The following is a 26,669-nucleotide window of genomic DNA, read 5'->3' on the forward strand; positions in this document are numbered from 1 at the left end:
TGTCTGGAAGAGGGAGTTTATTGGGGAAGACCCCCCTTCCAAAGGGTGCATCGCCCACCTTGCCCTGCCAGCCAAGGGAAGGCCTAAGCCGGGAAGGTGGGCTCTGGTCTGGGACCATCAAGGCTTCGGGGTGGCAAAGGGACCAGCGGGGGGCTACTGTTGGGGTCCCGAGGGCTACTGGGCCTTCAATGCATGCGAAAGCCCCCGGGGTAGCGGGTATAAGCTGCCCGGTAACCGTAATTGCGGGCATAGCGCTGGCACAGAGGGTAGTCATCGCAGACCTCACGTTGGATCTCGTAGCTGGGCTTCGACAGTTCCCGGGCCCTAGGGGAGGTGGGGGGTAGGGGGTGGCCACCAAAGGGACCCCAGGGGCAAGGAGAAGGAGGGTGGAGGAGAGAAGAGGGAGGAGGGGAGGAGGAGGGAGGATGGAAGAGGAAGGAGGGGGGAAAAGGAGGGAGGGGAGAAAGAAGGAAGGGAAGGGAAAAAAGGAGGGAAAGAGGGAGGGAGGGGAAGAAGAGGAGGGGGAGAGGGAGGGAGAGAAGGAAGGAAGGGAGAAAGAGGAGGGAAAGAAGGAGGGAGAGGAGAAAGAGGAGGGAGAGAAGGAGGGAATGGAGAAGGAGGGAAAGAGGAAAGGAGGGGAGAAAGAGGAAGGGAGGAGGAAGGAGGAGGGGAAAGGGGGGGAAGAGATGGAGGGAAGGAAAAAAGGAGGGAAAGAAGGAGGGAGGGGAGAAAGAAGGAGGGAGAGAAGGAGGGAAGGGAGAAAGAGGAGGGAAAGAAAGAGGGAGGGGAAAAAGAAGAGGGAGAGAAGGTGGGAAAGAGGGAGGGGGGAAAGAGGAAGGGAGGAGGAAGGAGGGGGAAAAGAGGGAGGAAGAGAAGGAGGGAAGGGAAAAAGGAGGGAAAGAAGGAAGGAGGGGAGAAAGAAAAGGGAGAGAAGGAGGGAAGGGAGAAAGAAGAGGGAGAGAAAGAGGGAAGGGAGAAGAAGGAGGGAAGGAGGGAGGGAGGGGAGAAAGAGGAAGGGAGGAGGGTGAGAGATGGAGGAAGGGGAGGATGCGGGAATGAGAAAGAGGGTGAAGAAGAGAAGAGGGAGGAGGGGAAAAGGGAGGAGGAGGGTGGTGGAAGGAGGAGGATGGAAGGGGGAGAAAGGAGGGAGGGGAGAAAGAGGAGGGAGGGAAAGAGGGAGAAAGAGGAAGGAGAAAGGGAAAGAGGGAGGGAGAGAGGGAAAGAGGGCAGGAGGGAGAATGAGGAAGGAGAAAGGGAAAGAGGGTGGGAGAGAGGGAAAGAGGGAGGAAGGGAGAAAGAGGAAGGAGAAAGGGAAAGAGGGAGGGAAGGGAGAAAAAGTGGGAGAGGAGAAAGAGGAGGGAAAGGGAGGGAGAGAAGGAGGGAAGGGAGAAAGAGGAGGAAGAGAAGAAGGGAAGGGAGAAGAAGGAGGAAAAGAGGGAGGGGAGAAAGAGGAAGGGAGGAGGGTGAGAGATGGAGGAAGGGGAAGGAGGAGGCAGGAAAGAGAAAGAGGGTGTAGGAGAGAAGAGGGAGGAGGGGAAAAGGGAGGATGAGGGTGGTGGAAGGAGGAGGATGGAAGGGGAGAAAGGAGGGAGGGGAGAAAGAGGAGGTAGGGAGGGAAAGAGAGGGAGAAAGAGGAAGGAGAAAGGGAAAGAGGGAAGGAGAGAGGGAAAGGGGGAAGGAGGGAGAAAGAGGATGGAGAAAGGGAAAGAGGGAGGGAGAGATGGAAAGGGGGAAGGAGGGAGAAAGAGGAAGGAGAAAGGGAAAGAGGGTGGGAGAGAGGAAAAGAGGAGGAAGGGAGAAAAAAGAGGGAGGGTAGAAAAAGGAGGGAGGGGAAAAACAGGAAGGAAGGAGGGAGGGTAGAAGGGGGGCGACCGGGAGGAGCAGAGAGGAGAGAGGAGGGTGAGAGATGGCCGGAGGGGAAGGAAGAAGCAGGAAAGAGAAAGAGGGTGGAGAAGAGAAGAGGGAGGAGAAAGAAGGAGAAAAGGGAAGAGGGAGGTGGAAGGAGGAGGATGGAAGAGGGGGAAGAAAGGAAGGAGGGAAGAAAAGGGAGGGAAAGAGGGAGGGAGGAGAGGGAAGGAAGAAGAGAAGGAAGAAGGGGAGAAAGGAGAGAAAAAGGAGGGAGGAAGGTGGAGAGGAAGGAAGGAGAGAAGGGATTTGTAAAAGGAAGCCATTGTAGCCATTTCTGGCCTCACCCTGGGAGTCCCCCCAGTTCCAGGGCCCCAAGCCGCCCCCAATCCAACAACCCACCCAGCCACCTCCCAGAGCCCCAAGGAGGAAGCCCCCTGGGTGGGGTGAGGTTCCTAGAATCCCCTTAGTACACTGCTCTGCACATAGTAAGCGCTCAATAAATACGATTGATGATGATCCCCTTCTAGACCGTGAGCCCGTTGGTGGGTTGGGATTGTCTCTATCTGTTGCCCAATTGGACTTTCCAAGCGCTTAGTCCAGTGCTCTGCACACAATAAGCGCTCAATAAATACGACTGAATGAATGAATGAACGAATGGAGTGGGCATGATGGTGATGTTGGCATTTATTAAGCGCTTACTCTGTGCCAAGCACTGCTCTAAGCGCTGGGGAGGTTACAAGGTGATCAGGTTGTCCCATGGGGGGCTCACAGTCGTAGTCCCCATTTTACAGATGAGGGAACTGAGGCCCAGGGAAGTGAAGTGACTTGTCCAAAGTCACACAGCTAATTGGCGGAGCTGGGCGTAGGGGCTTTCTCCTCCGCAGGGCCCCCCAAATCCTCCCCAGGGGTGGCCTACCTCTCCTGGGCGCGGGTCCTCCATCTCTGGCGCGGGACTATGAAGCTGTTGGCATTCCTCCTGGGGATGAACGGGTCTGCGGGGGGCAGAGAGCGGCAGTCAGAAAAAGGGGTTGGCAGCCCCCCAAAGCCCAGAGAGGCCTACAGTCCGGCTGGTGGTCACACAGCACTCGGGAGGGAGGGGACCCAAGAGCTCAGGCCTCCAGCCTCCTAGGCCTGGAGGGTGGCAGTGACCTCCCCAACTTCGCTCCCCCCGGTTTAATAATAATGTTGGTATTTGTTAAGCGCTTACTATGTGCCAAGCACTGTTCTAAGCGCTGGGGGAGATACAAGGTGATCAGGTTGTCCCACGTGGGGCTCACAGTCTTCATTCCCATTTGACAGAGGAGGGATCTGAGGCCCAGAAAATAATAATAATAATAATGGTATTTGTTAAGCGCTTACTATGTGCCAGACCCTGTTCTAAGCGCTGGGGGAGATACCAGGTGATAAGATTGTCCCACGGGGGGCTCACAGTCGTCATCCCCATTTGACAGAGGAGGGATCTGAGGCCCAGAGAAAAATGATAATAATAATAATAATAATGATAATAATAATGGTATTTGTTAAGCGCTCACTATGTGCCAAGCACTGTTCTAAGCACTGGGGGAGATGCAAGGTGATGAGGTTGTCCCACGTGGGGCTCACGGTCTTCATCCCCATTTGACAGAGGAGGGATTTGAGGCCCAGAAAATAATAATAATAATAACAATAATAATAATAATAATAATAATAGTATTTGTTAAGCGCTTACTATGTGCCAAGCACTGTTCTAAGCTCTGGGGTGGTTACAAGGTGATCAGGTTGTCCCACGGGGGGCTCACAGTCTTCATCCCCATTTTACAGATGAGGGAACTGAGGCCCAGAGCAGTGAATAATAATAATGACATTTGTTAAGCGCTTACTCTGTGCCAAGCACTGTTCTAAGCGCTGAGGGGGGAGAAAAGGTGATGAGGTTGTCCCACGGGGGGGCTCACAGTCTTCATCCCCATTTTACAGATGAGGGAACTGAGGCCCAGAGCAGTGAATAATAATAATGACATTTGTTAAGCGTTTACTCTGTGCCAAGCACTGTTCTAAGCGCTGAGGGGGGGGATACAAGGTGATGAGGTTGTCCCACGGGGGGGCTCACAGTCTTCATCCCCATTTTCCAGGTGAGGGAACTGAGGCCCAGAGTAGTGAATAATAATAATGGCATTTGTTAAGCGCTTACTCTGTGCCAAGCACTGTTCTAAGTGCTGAGGCGGGGGGATACAAGGTGATGAGGTTGTCCCACGGGGGGGCTCACAGTCTTCACCCCCATTTTCCAGGTGAGGGAACTGAGGCCCAGAGTAGTGAATAATAATAATGGCATTTGTTAAGCGCTTACTCTGTGCCAAGCACTGTTCTAAGTGCTGAGGCGGGGGGATACAAGGTGATGAGGTTGTCCCACGGGGGGGCTCACAGTCTTCACCCCCATTTTCCAGATGAGGGAACTGAGGCCCAGAGAAGTGGAGTGACTTGCCTAAAGTCACCCAGCTGACAAGGGGCGGAGGCGGGATTAGAACCCACGACCTCGGACTCCCAAGCCCACTGAGCCACGCTGGCGGTGGGGGAGGTGGGAAGAGGAATGAGATGCTCCCACCCCTCAGGTCCAGCCCCCAGCCCCCAAAACAGGACGGCTCTCTTACTTATCTCGTAGGACTCCATGCTCTCGTGGGACTCTGGAAAAGATCAAAGGTCGAAGAGGGTTAATATTCATTCGATCGTATTTATTGGGCGCTTACTGTGTGCAGAGCACTGGACTAAGCGCTTGGGAAGTACAATTCAGCAACAAAGAGAGACCATCCCTGCCCACAACGGGCTCACAGTCTAGAAGGGGGGGAGACAGACAGCAAAACAAGGAAACATTCATCCCTTCATTGATTCTGTCATATTTATTGAGCGCTTACTGTGTGCAGAGCACTGTACTAAGCGCTTGGGAAGTACAATTGAGCAACAAAGAGAGACCATCCCTGCCCACAACGGGCTCACAGTCTAGAAGGGGGGAGACAGACAGCAAAACAAGGAAACATTAATTCATTCATTGATTCAATTGTATTTATTGAGCACTTACTGTGTGCAGAGCACTGTACTAAGCGCTTGGGAAGTACAATTCAGCAACAGAGAGAGACCTTCCCTGCCCACAACGGGCTCACAGTCTAGAAGGGGGGAGACAGACAGCAAAACAAGGAAACATTCATTGATTCATTGATTCAGTCGTATTTATTGAGCACTTACTGTGTGCAGAGCACTGTACTGAGCGCTTGGGAAGTACAAGTTGGCAACGTATAGAGAAGGTCCCTACCCAACAGTGGGCTCAAAGTCTAGAAAAGTGGAATAATATAGTGCCAAGACCCCGGGCCTGGCAGTTAGAAGGTCATGGGTTCTAATCCTGACTCTGCCACCTGTCTGCTGTGTTGTCCTGGGCAAGACACTTCACTAGGCATCAGTAGCATCAATGTAAATAAATAGAATTATAGCTATATGCACATCATTAATATAAGTAAATAGACCAATAAGTATGTGTGTATATGTGTATCTAATAATATATTCATTCATTCAATTGTATTTATTGAGCGCTTACTGTGTGCAGAGCACTGGACTAAGTGCTTGGAAAGGACAATTCAGCGATCAATCAATCAATCAATCGTATTTATTGAGCACTTACTGTGTGCAGGGCACTGTACTAAGGGCTTGGGAAGTACAAGTTGGCAACATATAGAGACGGTCCCTACCCAACAGTGGGCTCACAGTCTAGAGAAGAGGCATAATATAGTGGAAAGACCCTGGGCCTGGCAGTTAGAAGGTCATGGGTTCTAATCCTGACTCTGCCACCTGTCTGCTGTGTTGCCCTGGACAAGTCACTTCACTAGGCATCAATAGCATCAATATAAATAAATAGAATTATAACTATATACACATCATTAATATAAACAAATAGAACAATAAGTAAGTATGTATATGTGTATCTAATAATATATTCATTCATTCATTCAATCGTATTTGTTGAGCGCTTACTGTGTGCGGAGCACTAGACTAAGCGCTTGGAAAGGACAATTCAGCAGTAGATAGAGACAATCCTTGCTCTGAACAGGCTCACAGTCTAGAAAAGTGGCATAATATAGTGGAAAGACCCCGGGCCTGGCAGTTAGAAGGTCATGGGTTCTAATCCTGACTCTACCACCTGTCAATAGCATCAATATAAATAAATAGAATTATAACTATATACACATCATTAATATAAATAAATAGAACAATAAGTATATATGTATATGTGTATCTAATAATATATTCATTCATTGAATCGTATTTATTGAGCGCTTACTGTGTGCAGAGCACTGTACTAAGCGCTTGGGAAGTCCAAGTCGGCAACATATAGAGACGGTCCCTACCTGACAACAGTCTCACAGTCTAGAAGGGGGAGACGGACGACAAAACACAACATGTGGATGGGTGTCAAGGCGTCAGAACAAATCGAATTAAAGCTAAATGCACATCATTAACAAAAGAAATAGAATAGGAAATACGTACAAGTAAAATAAATAGAGTACAAATGCTGTGGGGAAGGAAGTGGGGTAGAGCAGAAGGAGGGAGTCAGGGTGATGGGGAGGGGAGGGGGAACTGAGGAAAAGGAGGGTTTGGTCTGGAAAGGCCTCCTGGAGGAGGTGAGCATTCAGAAGGGCTTTGAATCAATCAATCAATCAATCGTATTTACTGAGTGCTTACCGTGTGCAGAGCACTGTACTAAGCGCTTGGGAAGCCCAAGTTGGCAACATATAGAGACAGTCCATACCCAACAGTGGGCTCACAGTCTAGAAGGGGGGAACTGTGATTGTTTGGTGGATTTGAGGAGGGTGGGAGGCCCAGGCCCGAGGTAGGTTAATATGCCCGGCTTCACCCCAGGTCTGTCCATCCCCGGCTCTGCCCAGCTGCTGCTCCGCCCTTCCCTGGCTCTGTCCATCCCTGGTTCTGCCCATCTCCAGCTCAGTCCAACCATTGCTCTGCCCTTCCCTGGCTCTGCCCATCCCCACCAAGGCCCTACTGAGAGCTCACCTCCTCCAGGAGGCCTTCCCAGACTGAGCCCCTTCCTTCCTCTCCCCCTCGTCTCCCTCTCCATCCCCCCATCCTACCTCCTTCCCTTCCCCACAGCACCTGTATATATGTATAAACGTTTGTACATATTTATTATTCTATTTATTTATTTATTTTACCTGTACATATCTATTCTATTTATTTTATTTTGTTAGTATGTTTGGTTTTGTTCTCCATCTCCCCCTTTTAGACTGTGAGCCCGCTGTTGGGTAGGGACTGTCTCTATATGTTGCCAGCTTGTACTTCCCAAGCGCTTAGTCCAGTGCTCTGCACACAGTAAGCGCTCAATAAATACGATTGATTGATTGATCCCCAGCTCAGTCCAACCTCTGCTCTGCCCATCTCCAGCTTTGTCCAGCCTCTGCTCTGCCCTTCCCTGGCTCTGTCCATCCCCGGTTCTGCCCATCTCCAACTTTGTCCAACCTCTGCTCTGCCCATCTTCAGCTCAGTCCAACCTCTGCTCTGCCCTTTCCTGGTTCTGCCCATCCCCAGCTCGGTCCAGCCTCTGCTCTGCCCATCTCCTTCTCTGCCCAGCCTCTGCTCTGCCCTTCCCTGGCTCTGTCCATCCCCAGTTCTGCCCATCCCCAACTCAGTCCAGCCTCTGCTCTGCCCTTCCCTGGCTCTGTCCATCCCCGGCTCTGCCCATCCCCAGCTCAGTCCAGCCTCTGCTCTGCCCTTCCCTGGCTCTGTCCATTCCCGGTTCTGCCCATCTCCAACTTTGTCCAGCCTCTGCTCTGCCCATCTCCAGCTCAGTCCAACTTCTGCTCTGCCCTTCCCTGGCTCTGTCCATCCCCGGTTCTGCCCATCTCCAGCTCAGTCCAACTTCTGCTCTGCCCTTCCCTGGTTCTGCCCATCTCCTTCTCTGTCCAGCCTCTGCTCTGCCCTTCCCTGGCTCTGCCCATCAACGGTTCTGCCCATCTCCAGCTCAGTCCAACCTCTGCTCTGCCCATTTCCAGCTCTGCCCAGCCTCTGTTCTGCCCTTCCCTGACTCTGTCCATCCCCGGTTCTGCCCATCTCCAGCTCAGTCCAACCTCTGCTCTTCTGCCCATCTCCAGCTCTGCCCAGCCTCTGCTCTGCCCTTCCCTGGCTCTGTCCATCCCCGGTTCTACCCATCTCCCGCTCAGTCCAGCCTCTGCTCTGCCCTTCCCTGGCTCTGCCCAGCCTTTGCTCTGCCCTTCCCTGGCTCTGTCCAGCTCCGGTTCTGCCCATCTCCAGCTCAGTCCAGCCACTGCTCTGCCCTTCCCCGGCTCTGCCCAGCCAGCTTTGTCCAACCCCGGTTTTGCCCATCTCCAGCTCAGACCAACCTCTGCTCTGCCCTTCTCTGGTTCTGCCCATCTCCTTCTCTGCCCAGCCTCTGCTCTGCCCTTCCCTGGCTCTGTCCATCCCCGGTTCTGCCCATCCCCAGCTCAGACCAGCCTCTGCTCTGCCCTTCCCTGGCTCTGTCCAGCCTCTGTTCTGCCCTTCCGTGGCTCTGTCCACCCCCCGTTCTGCCCAACTCCAGCTCAGTCCAACCTCTGCTCTGCCCTTCCCTGGTTCTGCCCATCTCCTTCTCCGTCCAGCCTCTGCTCTGCCCTTCCCTGGTTCCGCCCATCTCCTTCTCCGTCCAGCCTTTGCTCTGCACTTCCCTGGCTCTGCCCAAACCCAGCTCTGCCCAGCCTCTGCTCTGCCCTTCCCTGGCTCTGTCCATCCCCGGTTCTGCCCATCTCCAGCTTTGTCCAGCCTCTGCTCTGCCCTTCCCTGGCTCTGCCCATCCCCGGTTCTGCCCAATTCCAGCTCTGCCCAGCCTCTGCTCTGCCCTTCCCTGACTCTGTCCATCCCCGGTTCTGCCCATCTCCAGCTCAGATCAACCTCTGCACTGCCCTTCCCTGGCTCTGTCCACCCTCAGTTCTGCCCATCCCCAGCTCTGCCCAGCCTCTGCTCTGCCCTTCCCTGGCTCTGTCCATCCCCAGTTCTGCCCATCCCCAGCTCAGTCCAGCCTCTACTCTGTCCCTCTCTGGCTCTGTCCATCCCCGGCTCTACCCAGTCTCTGCTCTGCCCTTCCCTGGCTCTGTCCATCCCCGGTTCTGCCCATCTCCAACTCAGTCCAGCCTCTGCTCTGCCCTTCCCTGGCTCTGCCTAGCCCCTGCTCTGCCCTCCCTTGGCTCTGGCCATCCCCGGTTCTGCCCATCTCCAGCTCAGTCCAACCTCTGCTCTGCCCTTCCCCGGCTCTGCCCAGCCTCTGCTCTGCCCTTCCCTGGCTCTGTCCATCCCCGGTTCTGCCCATCTCCAGCTCAGTCCAGCCTCTGCTCTGCCCTTCCCTGGCTCTGCCCAGCCTTTGCTCTGCCCTTCCCTGGCTCTGTCCAGCTCCGGTTCTGCCCATCTCCAGCTCAGTCCAGCCTCTGCTCTGCCCTTCCCTGGCTCTGCCCAGCCGGCTTCGTCCAACCCCGGTTTTGCCCATCTCCAGCTCAGACCAACCTCTGCTCTGTCCTTCCCTGGTTCTGCCCATCTCCTTCTCTGTCCAGCCTCTGCTCTGCCCTTCCCTGGCTCTGTCCATCCCCGGTTCTGCCCATCCCCAGCTCAGACCAGCCTCTGCTCTGCCCTTCCCTGGCTCTGTCCAGCCTCTGTTCTGCCCTTCCCTGGCTCTGTCCATCCCCGGTTCTGCCCATCTCCTTCTCCGTCCAGCCTCTGCTCTGCCCTTCCCTGGCTCTGCCCAAACCCAACTCTGCCCAGCCTCTGCTCTGCCCTTCCCTGGCTCTGTCCATCCCCGGTTCTGCCCATCTCCAGCTCAGTCCAACCTCTGCTCTGCCCTTCCCTGGTTCTGCCCATCTCATTCTCCGTCCAGCCTCTGCTCTGCACTTCCCTGGCTCTGCCCAAACCCAGCTCTTCCCAGCCTCTGCTCTGCCCTTCCCTTGTTCTGTACATCCCCGGTTCTGCCCATCTCCAGCTCTGCCCAGCCTCTGCTCTGCCCTTCCCTGGCTCTGTCCATCCCCAGTTCTGCCCATCCCCAGCTCTGCCCAACCTCTGCTCTGCCCTTCCCTGGCTCTGTCCATCCCCTGTTCTGCCCATCCCCAGCTCTGCCCAGCCTCTGTTCTGCCCTTCCCTGGCTCTGTCCATCCCCAGTTCTGCCCATCCCCAGCTCTGCCCAACCTCTGCTCTGCCCTTCCCTGGCTCTGTCCATCCCCAGTTCTGCCCATCTCCATCTCAGTCCAACCTCTGCTCTTCCCTGGCTCTGTCCATCCCCGGTTCTGCCCATCCCCAGCTCTGCCCAGCCTCTGCTCTGCCCTTCCCTGGCTCTGTCCATCCCCAGTTCTGCCCATCCCCAGCTCAGTCCAGCCTCTGCTCTGCCCTTCCCTGGCTCTGTCCACCCCCTGTTCTGCCCATCTCCAGCTCTGCCCAACCTCTGCTCTGCCCTTCCCTGGCTCTGTCCATCCCCGATTCTTCCCATCTCCAGCTCTGCCCAGCCTCTGCTCTGCCCTTCCCTGGCTCTGTCCATCCCCTATTCTTCCCATCTCCAGCTCTGCCCAGCCTCTGCTCTGCCCTTCCCTGGCTCTGTCCATCCCCAGTTCTGCCCATCTCCAGCTCAGTCCAGCCTCTGCTCTGCACTTCCCTGGCTCTGCCCATCTCCTTCTCTGCCCAGCCTCTGCTCTGCCCTTCCCTGGCTCTGTCCACCCCTGGTTCTGCCCATCTCCAGCTCAGTCCAACCTCTGCTCTGCCCTTCCCTGGCTCTGCCCATCCCCAGCTCAGTCCAGCCTCTGCTCTGCCCATCTCCTTCTCTGCCCAGCCTCTGCTCTGCCCATCTCCTTCTCTGCCCAGCCTCTGCTCTGCCCTTCCCTGACTCTGTCCATCCCCGGTTCTGCCCATCTCCAACTTTGTCCAGCCTCTGCTCTGCCCATCTCCAGCTCAGTCCAACCTCTGCTGTGCCCTTCCCTGGTTCTGTCCATGCCCAGTTCTGCCCATCTCCAGCTCAGTCCAACCTCTGCTCTGCCCTTCCCTGGTTCTGCCCATCTCCAGCTCTGCCCAGCCCCTGCTCTGCCCTTCCCTGGCCCTGTCCATCCCCAATTGGGTTTGGATCCCTGACCAGAGCAGCCAGCACAGGCTGAGCGCCCCAACAGTAGCCGGGCTTGTTCAGTGGCCATGCAGAGTGAACAGACCGTTCACTCCCAGAAACCAGCGCTTAGTCCTGCGCCCTGCACACAGTAAGCGCTCAAAAAATACCATCGAAGGCATAAATCGCTGCGCTCCAGGGGAGAATCCCCTCATCATCAATCATCAATCAATCAGTGCTATGTATTGAGCGCAGAGCACTGGAATTAAGCACTTGGGAGTGTGATAATCGCTCCTGGAGAGAAGCCCAGGGGACGGGTGGGGGCCTGGGTAGGGGTCCTAACGATGGATAATAAGATAATAATATTGGTATCTGTTAAGCGCTTACTCTGTGCCAAGCACTGTTCTAAGCGCTGGGGTAGATACAAGGTCATCAGGTTATTATTATTATTATTATCATTGTTATTGTATTTGCTAAGTGCTTATTATGTGTCAAGCACTGTTCTAAGCTCTGGGGTATATACAAGGTAATCAGGTTATTATTATTATTATTATATTTGTTAAGCGCTTACTATGAGCCAAGCACTGTTCTAAGCGCTGGGGTAGATACAAGGTCATCAGGTTATTATTATTACTATATTTGTTAAGTGCTTACTATGTGCCAAGCACTGTTCTAAGCGCTGGGGTAGATACAAGGTAATCAGGTTGTTATTATTATTATTATTATATTTGCTAAGCACTTACTATGTGCCAAGCACTGTTCTAAGCTCTGGGGTAGATACAAGGTAATCAGGTTATTATTATTATTATTATTATTATTATATTTGTTAAGTGCTTACTATGTGCCAAGCACTGATCTAAGCGCTGGGGTAGATACAAAGTAATCAGGTTGTTATTAATATCATTATTATATTTGTTAAGCACTTACTATGTGCCAAGCACTGTTCTAAGCTCTGGGGTAGATACAAGGTCATCAGGTTGTTATTGTTATTATTATATTTGTTAAGCACTTACTATGTGCCAAGCACTGTTCTAAGTGGTGGGGTAGATACAAGGTAACCATCAGGTTATTATTATTATTATCATCAATCGTATTTATTGAGTGCTTACTATGTGCAGAGCACTGTACTAAGCGCTTGGGAAGTACAAATTGGCAACATATACAGACAGTCCCTACCCAACAGTGGGCTCATTATTATTACATTTGTTAAGCACTTACAATGTGCCAAGCACTGTTCTAACTGCTGGGGTAGATACAAGGTCATCAGGTTATCATTATTATTATTATTATTATTACTATTGTATTTGCTAAGCACTTATTATGTGTCAAGCACTGTTCTAAGTGCTGGGGTAGATACAAGGTAATCAGGTTATTATTATTATTCTTATTCTTATTATTATTATTATATTTGTTAAATGCTCACTATGTGCCAAGCACTGTTCTAAGTGCTGGGGTAGATACAAGGTAATCAGGTTGTTATTATTATCATTATTATATTTGTTAAGCACTTACTATGTGCCAAGCACTGTTCTAAGCGCTGAGGTCGATACAAGGTAATGAGGTTGTTATTGTTATTGTTATTATTATTATATTTGTTAAGCGCTTACTATGTGCCAAGCACTGTTCTAACCTCTGGGGTAGATACAAGGTGATCAGGTTATTATTATTATTATTATCATTATTGTATTTATTAAGCACTTACTATGTGCCAAGCACTGTTCTAACCTCTGGGGTAGATACAAGGTGATCAGGTTGCTATTATTATTATTATTGTATTTGTTCAACGCTTATGATGTTAATTAGGTTGTTCTTATTATTATTATTGTATTTGTTAAGCGCTTACTATGTTAATCAGGTTATTATTATCATTATTATATTTGTTAAGCACTTACTATGTGCCAAGCACTGTTCTAAGCGCTGAGGTCGATACAAGGTAATGAGGTTGTTATTGTTAATATTATTATATTTGTTAAGCACTTACTATGTGCCAAGCACTATTCTAACCTCTGGGGTAGATACAAGGTGATCAGGTTATTATTATTATTATCATTATCATTATTGCATTTATTAAGCACTTACTATGTGCCAAGCACTGTTCTAACCTCTGGGGTAGATAGAAGGTGATCAGGTTGCTATTATTATTATTATTGTATTTGTTAAACGCTTATTATGTTAATCAGGTTATTATTATTATTGTATTTGTTAAGCACTTACTATGTTAATCAAGTTATTATTACTATTATTTTTGCATTTGTTAAGCCCTTACGATGTTCATCAGTTTATTATTATTATTATGGTATTTGTTAAGCGCTTACTGTGTTAATCACGTTGCTATTATTATTATTTTTGTATTTGTTAAGCGCTTACTACGTGCCAAGCACTCTTCTAAGCGCTGGGGTAGATACAAGGTCATCAGGTTGTTTTAATTATCATTGTATTTGTTAGGCGCTTACTCTGTGCCAAGCACTGTTCTAAGCGCTGGGGGGGCTACAAGGTGATCAGGCTGTCCCCTGTGGGGCTCAGAGTCTTCATCCCCATTTTCCAGATGAGGTCACTGAGGCCCAGAGAAGTGAAGTGACTTGCCCAAAGTCCCCCAGCTGACAATTGGCGGAGCCGGGATTTGAACCCATGACCTCGGACCCCAAAGGCCGGGCTCTTTCCACCAAGCCACGCTGCTTCCCGTATGAGGGATTTTACAGATGAGGGAACTGAGGCCCAGAGAAGTGAAGGGACTTGGCCAAGGTCCCACAGCTGACAAGGGGTGGGGGGCCACCCCAGGCGCTCAGTACAGTGCTCTGCACACAGTAAGCGCTCAATAAATACGATTGGGTAGGGACTGTCTCTATGTGTTGCCAACTTGCACTTCCCAAGTGCTTAGTACAGTGCTCTGCACACAGTAAGCGCTCAATAAATACAATTGATTGATTGATTGATTGATTGATTAATTGATTGACTCACCATAGCCCCCAACTGTGGTGGCCGCCAGGACAACCAGGAAAGACAGGAGAAGGAGCGTCTTCATGGTCAGTCCGTCCGATTGTCCGTCTCCCTCCGGCTTCTTCTCCTTCTCCTTCTTCTTCCCTTCCAGCGGTCAGCGGCTGGCTCCGGCCCAAGGAGGGTGGTGAGGCTGGGAAATAATAATAATAATTAATAATAATAATAATAATAATAATAATAATAATAACAACTATGATAATGATGGCGTTAATGACTAACGGCATTTATTAAGTGCTTCCGGTGTGCAAAGCTCTGTTCTAAGCGCTGGGGAGGTTACAAGGTGATCAGGTTGTCCCCCGGGGGGCTCACAGTCTTCATCCCCATTTTCCAGATGAGGGAACTGAGGCTCAGAGATGTGTAGTGACTTGCCCAAAGTCACCCAGCTGACAAGTGGCGGAGCCGGAATTTGAACCCATGACCTCTGACTCCAAAGCCCGGGCTCTTTCCACTGAGCCACGTGGTATGTGCCAAGTACCTCTATCTGTCTCCTGTGTGACCTTGGGCAAGCCACTTCACTTATCTGTGCCTCAGTGACCTCATCTAGAAAATGGGGATGAAGACTGTCTCTCTTTAGTGCTGTACTGTACTTTCCCCAGCTCTTAGTCCAGTGCTCTTCACACAGTAAGCGCTCAATAAATACAGTCGAATGAATGAATGAGAGGAGTGTGTGGTGTGCTTAGTACAGTGCTTTGCACTTTGCCTGAGGCCCAGAGAATAATAATAATAACAATAATAATGGCATTTATTAAGCGCTTACTATGTGCAAAGCACCGTTTTAAGCGCTGGGGAAGTTACAAGGTGATCAGGTTGTCCCACATGGGGCTCACAGTCTTCATCCCCATTTGACAGATGAGGGAACCGAGGCCCAGAGAAGTGAAGTGACTTGCCCAAAGTCCCCCAGCTGACAAGTGGCGGAGCTGGGATTTGAACCCATGACCTCTGAATCCAAAGCCCAGGCTCTTTCCATTCCCTTCCCCACAGCACCTGTATATATGTATATATGTTTGTACATATTTATTACTCTTTTAGACTGTGAGCCCACTGTTGGGTAGGGACTGTATCTATATGTTGCCAACTTGTACTTCCCAAGCGCTTAGTACAGTGCTCTGCACACAGTAAGCGCTCAATAAATACGATTGATGATTACTCTATTTATTTATTTATTTATTTTACTTGTACATATCTATTCTATTTATTTTATTTTGTGAATATGTTTGGTTTTGTTCTCTGTCTCCCGCTTCTAGACTGTGAGCCCACTGTTGAGTAGGGACTGTCTCTAGATGTTGCCAACTTGGACTTCCCAAGCGCTTAGTCCAGTGCTCTGCACACAGTTGATTGATTGATTGATTCACACTGCTAGACTGTGAGCCAGTTGTTGGGTAGGGACCGTCTCTGTCCGTTGCCAACTTGGACTTCCCAAGCGCTTAGTCCAGTGCTCTGCACACAGTAAGCGCTCAATAAATACGATTGGATGAATGGATGAATGAATTTGTGAAGCGCTTACTATGTGCCAAGCACCTTTATATGTCCGATGTGTGACCTTGGGCAAGCCACTTCACAAACATACACACACACACTCACTCACTTCCCCTCCCCACAGCACCTGTATATATGTTTGTACCGATTTATTACTCTATTTATTTTACTTGTACATATTCACTATTCTATTTATTTTATTTTGTGAATGTGTTTTGTTTTGTTGTCTGTCTCCCCCTTCTAGACTGTGAGCTCGCTGTCGGGTAGGGACCGTCTCTAGATGTTGCCAACTTGTACTTCCCAAGCGCTTAGTACAGTGCTCTGCACACAGTAAGCGCTCAATAAGTACGATTGAATAAATGAATATTTACTATACTATTTATTTTATTTTGTTAATATGTTTTGTTTAGTTGTCTGTCTCCCCCTTCTAGACTGTGAGCCCGCTGTTGGGTAGGGAACGTCTCTATATGTTGCCGACTTGTCCTTCCCAAGCGCTTAGTACAGTGCTCTGCACACAGTAAGCGCTCAATAAATACAACTGAATGAATGGATATTTACTATTCTATTTATTTTATTTTGTTAATATGTTTTGTTTTGTTGTCTATCTCCCCCTTCTAGACTGTGAGCCCGCTGTTGTGTAGGGACCGTCTCTAGATGTTGCCGACTTGTACTTCCCAAGCGCTTAGTGCAGTGCGCTGCACACAGTAAGCGCTCAATAAATACGATTGAATGAATGAATGAAGTACAAACACTCACACACAAATACACACAAGTTGCTGTATACACAAACTCATTTAATTCATTCAGTCGTATTTATCATGCTCTCACAGAAATGCACACACCTATGTGTGCGTGTGTATATACTTATGTATGTGTGTTTGTGTGTGGGCCTGAGAGGTCACTGAGGCCCAGAGAAGTGAAGTGACTCTCCCAAGGTCCCATAGCATACAAGTGGCCGTGCTGGGATTAGAACCCAGGACCTTTCGACTCCCAGGCCTGGGTTCTAGCCTCTAAGTTTGGCTGCTCCTTATCCGTGTAATAATAACAATGATGGTATTTGTTAAGTGCTTACTATGTGCCAAGCACTGTTCTAAGCGCTGGGGAGGTTACAAGGTGATCAGGTTGTCCCACGGGGGGCTCACAGTCTGCATCCCCATTTTCCAGATGAGGAAACTGAGGCCCAGAGAAGCGAAGTGACTTGCCCAAAGTCACCCAGATGACAAGCGGTGGAGCCGGAATTTGAACCCATGACCTCTGACTCCAAATAATAATAATAATAATGTTGGTATTTGTTAAGCGCTTACTATGTGCAAAGCACTGTTCTAAGCGCTGGGGAGGTGACAAGGTGATCAGGTTGTCCCACGGGGGGCTCACAGTCTTCATCCCCATTAGACAGATGAGGGAACTGAGGCCCAGAGAAGTGAAGTGACTGGCCCAAAGTCACCCAGCTGACAAGTGGCGGAGCCAGGATTTGAACCCATGACCTCTGACTCCAAAGCCCGGTCTCTTTCTACTGAGCCACGTGGTATGTGCCAAGCACCTCTATCTGTCTGCTGTGTGACCATGGGCAAGCCACTTCACTTCTCTGTGCCTCAGTGACCTCATCTGGAAAATGGGGATGAAGACTGTCTCTCTTTAGTGCTGTACTGTACTTTCCCAAGCGCTTAGTCCAGTGCTCTGCACACGGTAAGCGCTCAATAAATACAATCGAATGAATGAAAGGAGTGTGTGGTGTGTTTAGCACAGTGCTCTGCACACAGGCAGCGCCTAATTAATACAATTGAATGATGTGTGCGTGTGTCTGTACTTGTGGTTGGAGGGGGAGTGAGTTCATTCAATCGTATTTATTGAGCGCTTACTGTGTGCAGAGTGTGTGAACTGTGTGCAGAGAGTGTGTGTGTGTGTGCTTTAATACAATTTAATATTTAATTTAACATTTAATACATTTAATACAATTGAATGATGTGTGGGTGTGTCTGTACTTGTGGTTGGAGGGGAACTGAGTGTGTGTGTGAGGGTGTATTTGTGTTTGCTTCCTGGGAGTATATTTGATTCCAACACCAAACTGGACAGGGGATTAATAATGATGGCGTTTATTAAGCGCTTACTATGTGCCAAGCACTATTCTAAGCGCTGGGAGAGATTTATTACTCTATTTATTTTACTTGTCCATATTTATTCTATTTATTTTATTTTGTGAATATGTTTTGTCTTGTTGGCCGTCTCCCCCTTCTAGACTGTGAGCCCGCCGTCGGGTAGGGACCGTCTCTAGATGTTGCCGACTTGGACTTCCCAAGCGCTTAGCACAGTGTTCTGCACACAGTAAGCGCTCAATAAATACGATTGAATGAATGAATGAATACAAGGTGATCAGGTTGTCCCACGGGGGGGCTCCCGGTCTGCATCCCCATTTTCCAGAATTGGGAACTGAGGCCCAGGGAAGTGTCTCCCCCTTTTAGGCTGTGAGCCCACTGTTGGGTAGGGACTGTCTCTATATATTGCCAATTTGTACTTCCCAAGCGCTGAGTACAGTGCTCTGCACATAGTAAGCGCTCAATAAATACAATTGATGATGATGATGATGATGAAGTGAAGTGACTTGCCCAAAGTCACACAGATGACAGTTGGTGGAGCCGGGATTAGAACCCAGGACCTCTGACTCCAAAGCCCGGGCTTCTTCCACTGAGTCACGCTGAGTATCCAGGAGACTCCAGGGGACATTGATCCAGGCCCTTTATCCCCCTCCCAGGCCTGAACCCCTGGGATCAGCTGGACACCCTGATCCTCCTCCTGGGGAGTCCAGTTCAGTGCCCGCCCTCTGACCCCTGCCCTCTGACCCCTGCTCCTTGTCCTCCGCCCCCTCCCCAGGGCCCTGGCCTCTCTGTCCAGAGAGCAGGAGGAGCCTAGATTTGCCCTGACCACTGACCGTAACGTCTTATTGCAGTGCTCTGCTCACAGTAGGCGTTCAGTAAATAGGATTGAACAGCTAATAATAATAATAATAATAATAATAATAATGATAGCATTTATTAAGCGCTTACTATGTACAAAGCACTGTTCTAAGCACTGGTGAGGTGACAAGGTGATCAGGTTGTCCCACTGGGGGCTCACAGTCTTCATCCCCATTTTACAGATGAGGGAACTGAGGCGCAGAGAAGTTAAGTGGCTGGCCCAAAGTCACACAGCTGACAGTTGGCGGAGCTGGGATTTGAACCCATGACCTCTGACTCCAAAGCCCGGGCTCTTTCCAGTGAGCCACGCTGCTTCTCCAGTGGCATTTATTAAGCGCTTACTTTGTGCAAAGCACTGTTCTAAGTGCTGGGAAGGTTACAAGGTGATCAGGTTGTCCCACGGGGGGCTCACAGTCTTCATCCCCATTTGACAGATGAGGGAACTGAGGCGCAGAGAAGTTAAGTGGCTGGCCCAAAGTCACACAGCTGACAGTTGGCGGAGCTGGGATTTGAACCCATGACCTCTGACTCCAAAGCCCGGGCTCTTTGGGTGGAAGACTGTGAGCCCCACGTGGGACAGCCTGATCACCTTGTATCCTCCCCAGCGCTTAGAACAGTGCTTGGCACACAGTAAGCGCTTAATAAATGCCGTCATTATTTATTTATTATTTATTTATTTCCACTGAGCCACGCTGCTTCTCAGCGGAAAGGGTGACCTCCCACAGGAGGAGAACAGGAGAGAAGCAGCGTGGCTCAGTGGAAAGAGTATAGGCTTTGGAGGCAGAGGTCATGGGTTCAAATCCCGGCTCTGCCAATTGTCAGCTGGGTGACTTTGGGAAAGTTGCTTCACTTCTCTGGCCCTCGGTTCCCTCATCTGTAAAATGGGGATGAAGACTGTGAGCCCCCCGTGGGACAACCTGATCACCTTGTAACCTCCCCAGAGCTTTGAACAGTGCCTTGCACATAGTAAGCACTTAATAAATGCCACCATCATCATCATCATTATTATTAGCTAGTAATGAATTGGCCGTTGGGTTGGGCCTGGTCCGTTCCTGGGGCGGGGACTATGGTTTGGGCCCCCACTGATCGGGGGAGGCGAGGGGGCTGGGGGACCCCTGATTGCCTCCTGGATTACTTTGTGCAGAGCACTGTACTAAGCTCCCTGGCTCTCTCTCCATCCCTCCCTCCTCCCTGTCCCATCTCCCTCACCCCATCTCCTCCCTCCCTTTTTCCTCTCCTCCCATTTCCCTATTCCTCCTTTCCTTCTTTCCTCCTCCCACCTTCCTCCCTCCTCCGACCCTCTTCCCATCTTCCACCTTCCTCCTTCCCTCCTTCCATCTCCCTCATCCCATCTCTATCCTCCTTTCCTCTTTTCCTCCTTCCATCTCGTCTCCCTCCTTTCCCCCTCCCACCTCCCTCCTTCCCTCTTCCCATCTCCTTCATCCCAGCTCTTCCCTCCTTTTTTCCTTTTCTTCCTCCCATCTCCCTCATCCCAGCTCTTCCCTCCTTATCCTCTTTTCCTCCTCCCATCTCCCTCCTTCCTCTCTCCTTCCCTCCTCCCAACTCCCTCGTTCCAGCTCTTCCCTCCTTTTTTCCTCTTTTCCCTCTTCCCGTCTCCCTCCTTCCTCCTCCCATCTCCTGCATCCCAGCTCTTCCCTCCCTTTTTCCTCTTTTCCCTCCTCCCCTGTCCCTATCTCCCCATCTCTCTAACCCTCCTCCTGTCCTCCTTCCATCTCCCCTGTACCTCCTCCCGCCTCCCTTCTTCCCTCCTCCCATCTCCCTCATCCCAGCTCTTCCCTCCTTTTTTCCTCCTTTCCTCCTCCCTTCTCCCTGCTCCCTCCTCCCTCGCTCCCGTAGCCGGAGGTCCAGCTTTTTCTTTTCAGTCACACACGGGGTTTCTGTTAGAAAATGATTTTTTGGGCAGTTCCGCCGCAGCGGCCTCCTTACCTAGGCCCCACGGGGCTGGGGGCGGGGGAGGAGCAGGAGGGAGAGAGGGGGGAAGGAGAGGAGGAGGAGGAGGGAAGGAGGAGGAGGGAAGGAGAAGAAAGAGAGGAGAAGGAGAAGGAGGGGAGGAGGAGAAGGAGGAGGAGGAAGAGAAAGAGGAGAGGAGGTGAAGGAGGAGAGGAGCTGAAGGAGGGGAGGAGGAGGAGAGGGAGGGAAGGAGGAGGAGGGGAAGAGGAGGAGGAGAGGGAGGAAGAGGGAAAGAGGGGCGGAGGAGAGGGAGGAGAAGAAGGAGGAGGAAGATGAGGGGAGAAGGAGGAGGAGAAGGAGGGGAGGAGGAGAAAGAGCAGAGGAGGAGAAGGAGGGGAGGAGGAGAGGGAAGGAGGAGGAGGGGAAGAGGAGGAAAGGGAGGGAAGGAGGAGGAGGGGAAGAGGAGGAGGAGAGGAAGGAGAAGAAGGAGGAGGAAGGGGAGGGAAGGAGAAGGAGGAGAAGGAGAGGAGGAGGAGAAGGAGGGGAGGAGGAGGAAAAACAAGAGAGGAGGGGAAGGAGAGGAGGAGGAGATGGGGAAGAGGAGGAGGAGAGGGAGGAGGAGGAGGGAAAAGAGGAGAGGAGCAGAAGGAGGGAGGAGGAGGGGAAGAAGAGGAAAGGAGGAGGAGGAAGAGGAGAAGGAGAGGAGGAGGGGAAGAGGAGGAGAAGGAGGGGAGAAGGAGGAGAGAAGAAAGCGGAAAAGAGAAGAAAGAGGACAAGGAGAAGAGGAGGGAAAGGAGGAAGGAGAGAAGGAGGAAAGGAGAAGAAAGAGAGGGCAAGGAGAAGAGGAGGAGGAGGAAGACGAGGAGGGAAGGCGAAAGGAGGAGGAGGAGCTGGAGGAGAAAGGTAGGAAGGGGGGGAGGAGAACAAAGGGGAGGAGGAAGAATGAGGGGAAGAGGAGGAGGGAAGATGAAGAGGGGAGGAGGCGGGAGGAAGGAGGAGGGTTGGGGGGTGAGGGAGGAAGGAGGAGGAAGGAGGAGGACAGAGGGACAGGGCTTCCTAGACAGCCAGAAGCAGCAGAAGGGGGAGAGCAGAAGAGGAGGAGGGGTCAGGTCAATTCAGCCCCCAATAATAATAACTGTGGTATTTGTTAAGCGCTTGCTATGTGCCAGGCTCTGTACTAAGCGCCGGGATTAGAAACAAACAAATCAGGTTGGACACAGTCTCTGTCCCACCTGGGGCCCGCAGTCTTCATCCCCATTTTCCAGATGAGGGACCTGAGGCCCAGAGAAGCGAAGCGACTAGCCCAAGGTCACACAGCAGCCCGGTGGAGGAACCGGTATTAGAACCCATGACCTTCTGACTCCCAAGTCCGGGATCTAGCCACTATGGACCGTCTCTATATGTTGCCAACTTGTACTTCCCAAGCGCTTAAAGCAGCGTGGCTCTGCGTAAAGAGCCCGGGCTTTGGAGTCAGAGGTCATGGGTTCAAATCCTGGCTCCGCCAATTGCCAGCTGTGTGACTTTGGGCAAGTCACTTCACTTCTCTGGGCCTCAGTGACCTCGTCTGTAAAATGGGGATTAGGACTGTGAGCCCCTTATGGGACAACCTGATCACTTAGTGAGCGCTTAACAAATGCTATCATTATTATTATTATTATTATTTTAATACAGTGCTCTGCACACAGTAAGCGCTCAATAAATACGATTGAAAGAAAGAAAAAGCCCCCAGCATCCAGCGGGGCGACTACCATTTGACGGCCCCCTATACACACAGACACACACAGACACACACAGACACACCCCTCCTCCTCTCCCGTCTCCCCCAAAATTCACCCTTTTTTTTTCCATATTTATTGGGCGCTTACTGTGTGCAGAGCACTGTACTAAGCGCTTGGGAAGTCCAAGTTGGCAACATATAGAGACAGTCTCTACCCAACAGCGGGCTCACAGTCTAGAAGGGGGAGACAGACAACAAAACAAAACATATTAGCAAAATAAAATAAATAGAATAATAAATACGTACGAGTAAAATAAATAGAGTAAGTAATTTGTTAAGCGCTTACTATGGGCCAAGCACTGTTCTAAGCACTGGGGTAAATACAAGTTAATCAGTTGGTGCTCAGTTCAGGGATTGTCTCGATCTGTTTGCCAAATTGTACTTTCCAAGCGCTTAGTCCAGTGCCCCGCACACAGTAAGCGCTCAATAAGTACGACTGAACGGATGAATCTGGGAATGAGCTGCCAAAGAGCTGCTCCCAGTCCATCCCAGTCTGCCCCAGTTCGCCCCAGTCTGCCCCCAAGCAGCCCCATTTCTTGAATCCACCCCCAATCCCCCGTCCTGTCCCGGTGGAGGCGATGGGAGAAAGGGCCTCTGGTGCGAAAATTCTCTGAGGCCTTCGATCAATCCTATTTATTGAGCGCTTACTGTGTGCAAAGCACTGTACTAAGCACTCGAGGCAGGGATCCTCTTTGTAACTCTCCCCACCATCATCATCAATCGTATTTATTGAGCGCTTATTGAGCGCTCCCCAGCGCCGCTCAGTCCAGCGCTCTGCACACAGTAGCCCGTCCGCTCCTGGGGGGCAGGGGTCATTCATTCAATCGTATTTATTGAGCGCTTACCGTGTGCAGAGCACTGTACTAAGCGCTTGGGAAGTCCAAGTCGGCAACATACACAGACGGTCCCTACCTAACAACAGGCTCACGGTCTAGAAGGTCTATATGTTGCCAACTTGGACTTCCCAAGCGCTTAGTACAGTGCTCTGCACACTGAAAGCGCTCAATAAATACGATTGATTGATTGATTGATTGACAGAAGGGGGAGACGGATGACAAAACAAAACATGTGGACAGATGGCCAGTCGTCAGAACTAACTGTTAGCCGTCGACGAACTCTATTTTCCCCTCCCAAGTCGTCGACCCAGTGCTCTGCACAAAGTAAGCGCTCAAAAATAATGATAATACTAACAATAATGGCATTTATTAAGCGCTTACCATGTGCAAAGCACCGTTCTAAGCGCTGGGGAGGTTACAAGGGGATCAGGTTGTCCCACGGGGGGCTCACAGTCTTCATCCCCATTTGACAGATGAGGGAACTGAGGCCCAGAGAAGTGAAGTGACTTGCCCAAAGTCACACAGCTGACAATGGGCAGAGTCGGGATTTGAACCCATGACCTCTGACTCCAATGCCTGTGCTCTTTCCACTGAGCCACGCTGCTGCTCAAGAAATAGACCGACCGTCCGGCTGGTTTCGGGACTCTTTCGTCGGGGAGGGGCCACTGACACGGAAAAGATAGCCCCGTGGGAGAGTCTACCAGGGAGTCGATCAGTTGGTCGGCCCACTCTATTTACTGAACGCTTCAGCAGCATGGCATGGGTCGTGGGTTCTAATCCCGGCTCTGCTACTTGTTATTCATTCATTCATTCAATCGTATTTATTGAGCGCTTACTGTGTGCAGAGCACCGGACTAAGCGCTTGGAAAGTACAGTTCCGCCACAAATAGACAGCCAATCAATCAATCGTATTGATTGAGCACTTACTGTGTGCAGAGCACTGTACTAAGCGCTTGGGAAGTACAAGTTGGCAACATATGGAGACAGTCCCTACCCAACAACGGGCTCACAGTCTAGAAGGGGGAAACAGACAGTGAAACAAGTCAGCTGAGTGACTTTGGGCAAGTCACTTCTCTTCTCTGGGCCTCAGTTCCCTCATCTGGAAAATGGGGATGAAGGCTGTGAGCCCCTCGGGGGACAACCTGATGATCTTGCATCTATCTCAGTGCTTAGAACAGTGCTTGGCACATAGTAAGCGCTTAACAAATACCATCATTGTTATCACTATTACTTTAGTGTGTAGAGCCCAGGCCTGGGAATCAGAAAGTCATGGGTTCTAATTCCGGCTCCGCTACTTGTCTGCTGAGTGACCTTGGGCGAGTCACTTCGCTTCTCTGGGACTCAGTGACCTCATCTGGAAAATGGGGATGAAGACTGTGAGCCCCACATGGGACCCCCTGATGACCTTGTATCTACCCCAGCGCTTAGAACAGTGCTTGGCACATAGTAAGCGCATAACAAATACCATCATTACTATTATAATAATTGTTATTATTAAAATAGCACAACAAACAGATACATTCTCCTCCCACAGCAATGTTACATCTAGAGTCATTCATTCAATCGCATTTATGGGTTCAAACCCCGGCTCCGCCAATTGTCAGCTGTGTGACTTTGGGCAAGTCACTTCACTTCTCTGGGCCTCAGTTCCCTCATCTGGAAAATGGGGATGAAGACTGTGAGCCCCCCGGGGGACAACCTGATCACCTTGTAACCTCCCCCAGCGCTTAGAAAAGTGCTTTGCACAGAGTAAGCACTTAATAAATGTCAATATTATTATTATTATTATTAAAATGGGGATGAAGACCGTGAGCCCCCCGGGGGACAACCTGATCACCTTGTAACCTCCCCAGTGCTTAGAACAGTGCTTGGCATGTAGTAAGCGCTTAACAAATATCATTATTATTATAATTATTAATAATAATAATAAAAAAGGGATGAAGACTGTGAGCCCCCCTGGGGACAACCTGATCATCTTGTATTTCCCCCAGCGCTTAGAACAGTGCCTGGCACATAGTAAGCGCTTTATAAATGCCATTATTATTATTATTATTAAAATGGGGATGAAGCCTGTGAGCCCCCCGGGGGACAACCTGATCACCTTGTAACCTCCCCAGCACTTAGAACAGTGCCTGGCACATAGTAAGCGCTTTATAAATGCCATTATCATTATTATTATTATTAAAATGGGGATGAAGCCTGTGAGCCCCCCGGGGGACAACCTGATCGCCTTGTAACCTCCCCAGCGCTTAGAACAGTGCTTGGCACATAGTAAGTGCTTTATAAATGTCATTATTATTATCATTATTATTAATAATAAAATGGGGATCAAACAATCAATCAATCCTATTTATTGAGCGCTTACTGTGTGCAGAGCACTGTACTAAGTGCTTGGGAAGTACAAGCTGGCAACATCTAGAGACAGTCCCTACCCCACAGTGGGCTCACAGTCTAAAAGGGGGAGAGAGAGAACAAAACCAACCAAACATAATGGGGATGAAGACTGTGAGCCCCCTGAGGGACAACCTGATCATCTTGTAGCCCCCCCCCACCCCAGCGCTTAGAACAGTGCTGGGCACGTAGTAAGCGCTTACTAAATGCCATCATTGCTATTATAATAATAATTATTGTTCAATCAATCAATCAATCAATCGTATTTATTGAGCGCTTACTGTGTGCAGAGCACCGGACTAAGCGCTGAGGACTTTCTTTTAATCAATCAATCAATCAATCGTAATTATTGAGCGCTTACTATGTGCAGAGCACTGTACTAAGCGCTTGGGAAGTACAAATTGGCAACACATAGAGACAGTCCCTACCCAACAGTGGGCTCACAGTCTAAAAGGGGGAGACAGAGAACAGAACCAAACATACCAACAAAATAAAATAAGTAGGATAGAAATGTACAAGTTAAATAAATAAATAAATAGAGTAATAAATACGTACAACCATATATACATATATACAGGTGCTGTGGGGAAGGGAAGGAGGTAAGACGGGGGGATGGAGAGGGGGACGAGGGGGAGAGGAAAGAAGGGGCTCAGTGTGGGAAGGCCTCCTGGAGGTGGTGAGCTCTCAGCAGGGCCTTGAAGGGAGGAAGAGGAAGACTGTGGGCTCACAGTCTAAGAGGGGGAGACAGAGAACAGAACCAAACATACCAACAAAATAAAATAAATAGGATAGAAATGTACAAGTAAAATAAATAAATAGAGTAATAAATATGTACAACCATATATACTTTTAGACTGTGAGCCCACTGTTGGGTAGGGACTGTCTCTATGTGTTGCCAATTTGTACCTCCCAAGCGCTTAGTCCAGTGCTCTGCACATAGTAAGCACTCAATAAATACGATTGATGATTGATTGATTGGGGAAGTGCAAGTTGGCACCAAATAGAACAACCGACAGATCCATTCCCCTCCCACAGCGATGTTACGGTCTAGATGCGGGGGAGACGGACGGGACGGTTGTCCGAGGCCGGCGGGGTGGTCCATTGCACATAGTAAGCGCTCAATAAATACGATTGATTGATTGATTGATTGATTGCCAACGTGGGCCTGGCGTCCCGTCTCGGAGACCCCCAACCTCCGGGCTCCCGACGCCCCCCGACCCCGAGCCCCCAACTCCAGGCCTGCAGGCCGCGGCCCAGGCCCGCCCGCTCGCCCCATGCTCACCGACGGCTCCGCGGCCTAGGCGGTCGGCTCCTCCGGTCGGCTGGGGGGACGGGGGAGAGGAGCCCCTTTAATAGCCGCCCCGGTGGCCCCCCACCGCCAGCCGGCCCCC

At 50.4% G+C, this 26,669-nt stretch overlaps 1 protein-coding gene across 1 annotated transcript; it reads right to left on the bottom strand.

Annotated features, from left to right (window-relative positions):
- Positions 1 to 26,669, bottom strand: LOC119948189 (matrix Gla protein). Its single transcript, XM_038770110.1, has 5 exons — positions 26,561 to 26,669; positions 13,898 to 14,066; positions 4,473 to 4,505; positions 2,765 to 2,840; positions 1 to 324 (listed from the first exon to the last, which is right to left on the bottom strand). The coding sequence occupies exons 2-5, from the start codon at positions 13,959 to 13,961 to the stop codon at positions 186 to 188; spliced, it is 312 nt and encodes a 103-aa protein (XP_038626038.1). The 5' UTR covers positions 13,962 to 14,066; positions 26,561 to 26,669; the 3' UTR covers positions 1 to 185.

This window comes from Tachyglossus aculeatus, chromosome 2, assembly GCF_015852505.1.
Source record: "Tachyglossus aculeatus isolate mTacAcu1 chromosome 2, mTacAcu1.pri, whole genome shotgun sequence".
NCBI classification, from domain to species: Eukaryota; Metazoa; Chordata; class Mammalia; order Monotremata; family Tachyglossidae; genus Tachyglossus; species Tachyglossus aculeatus.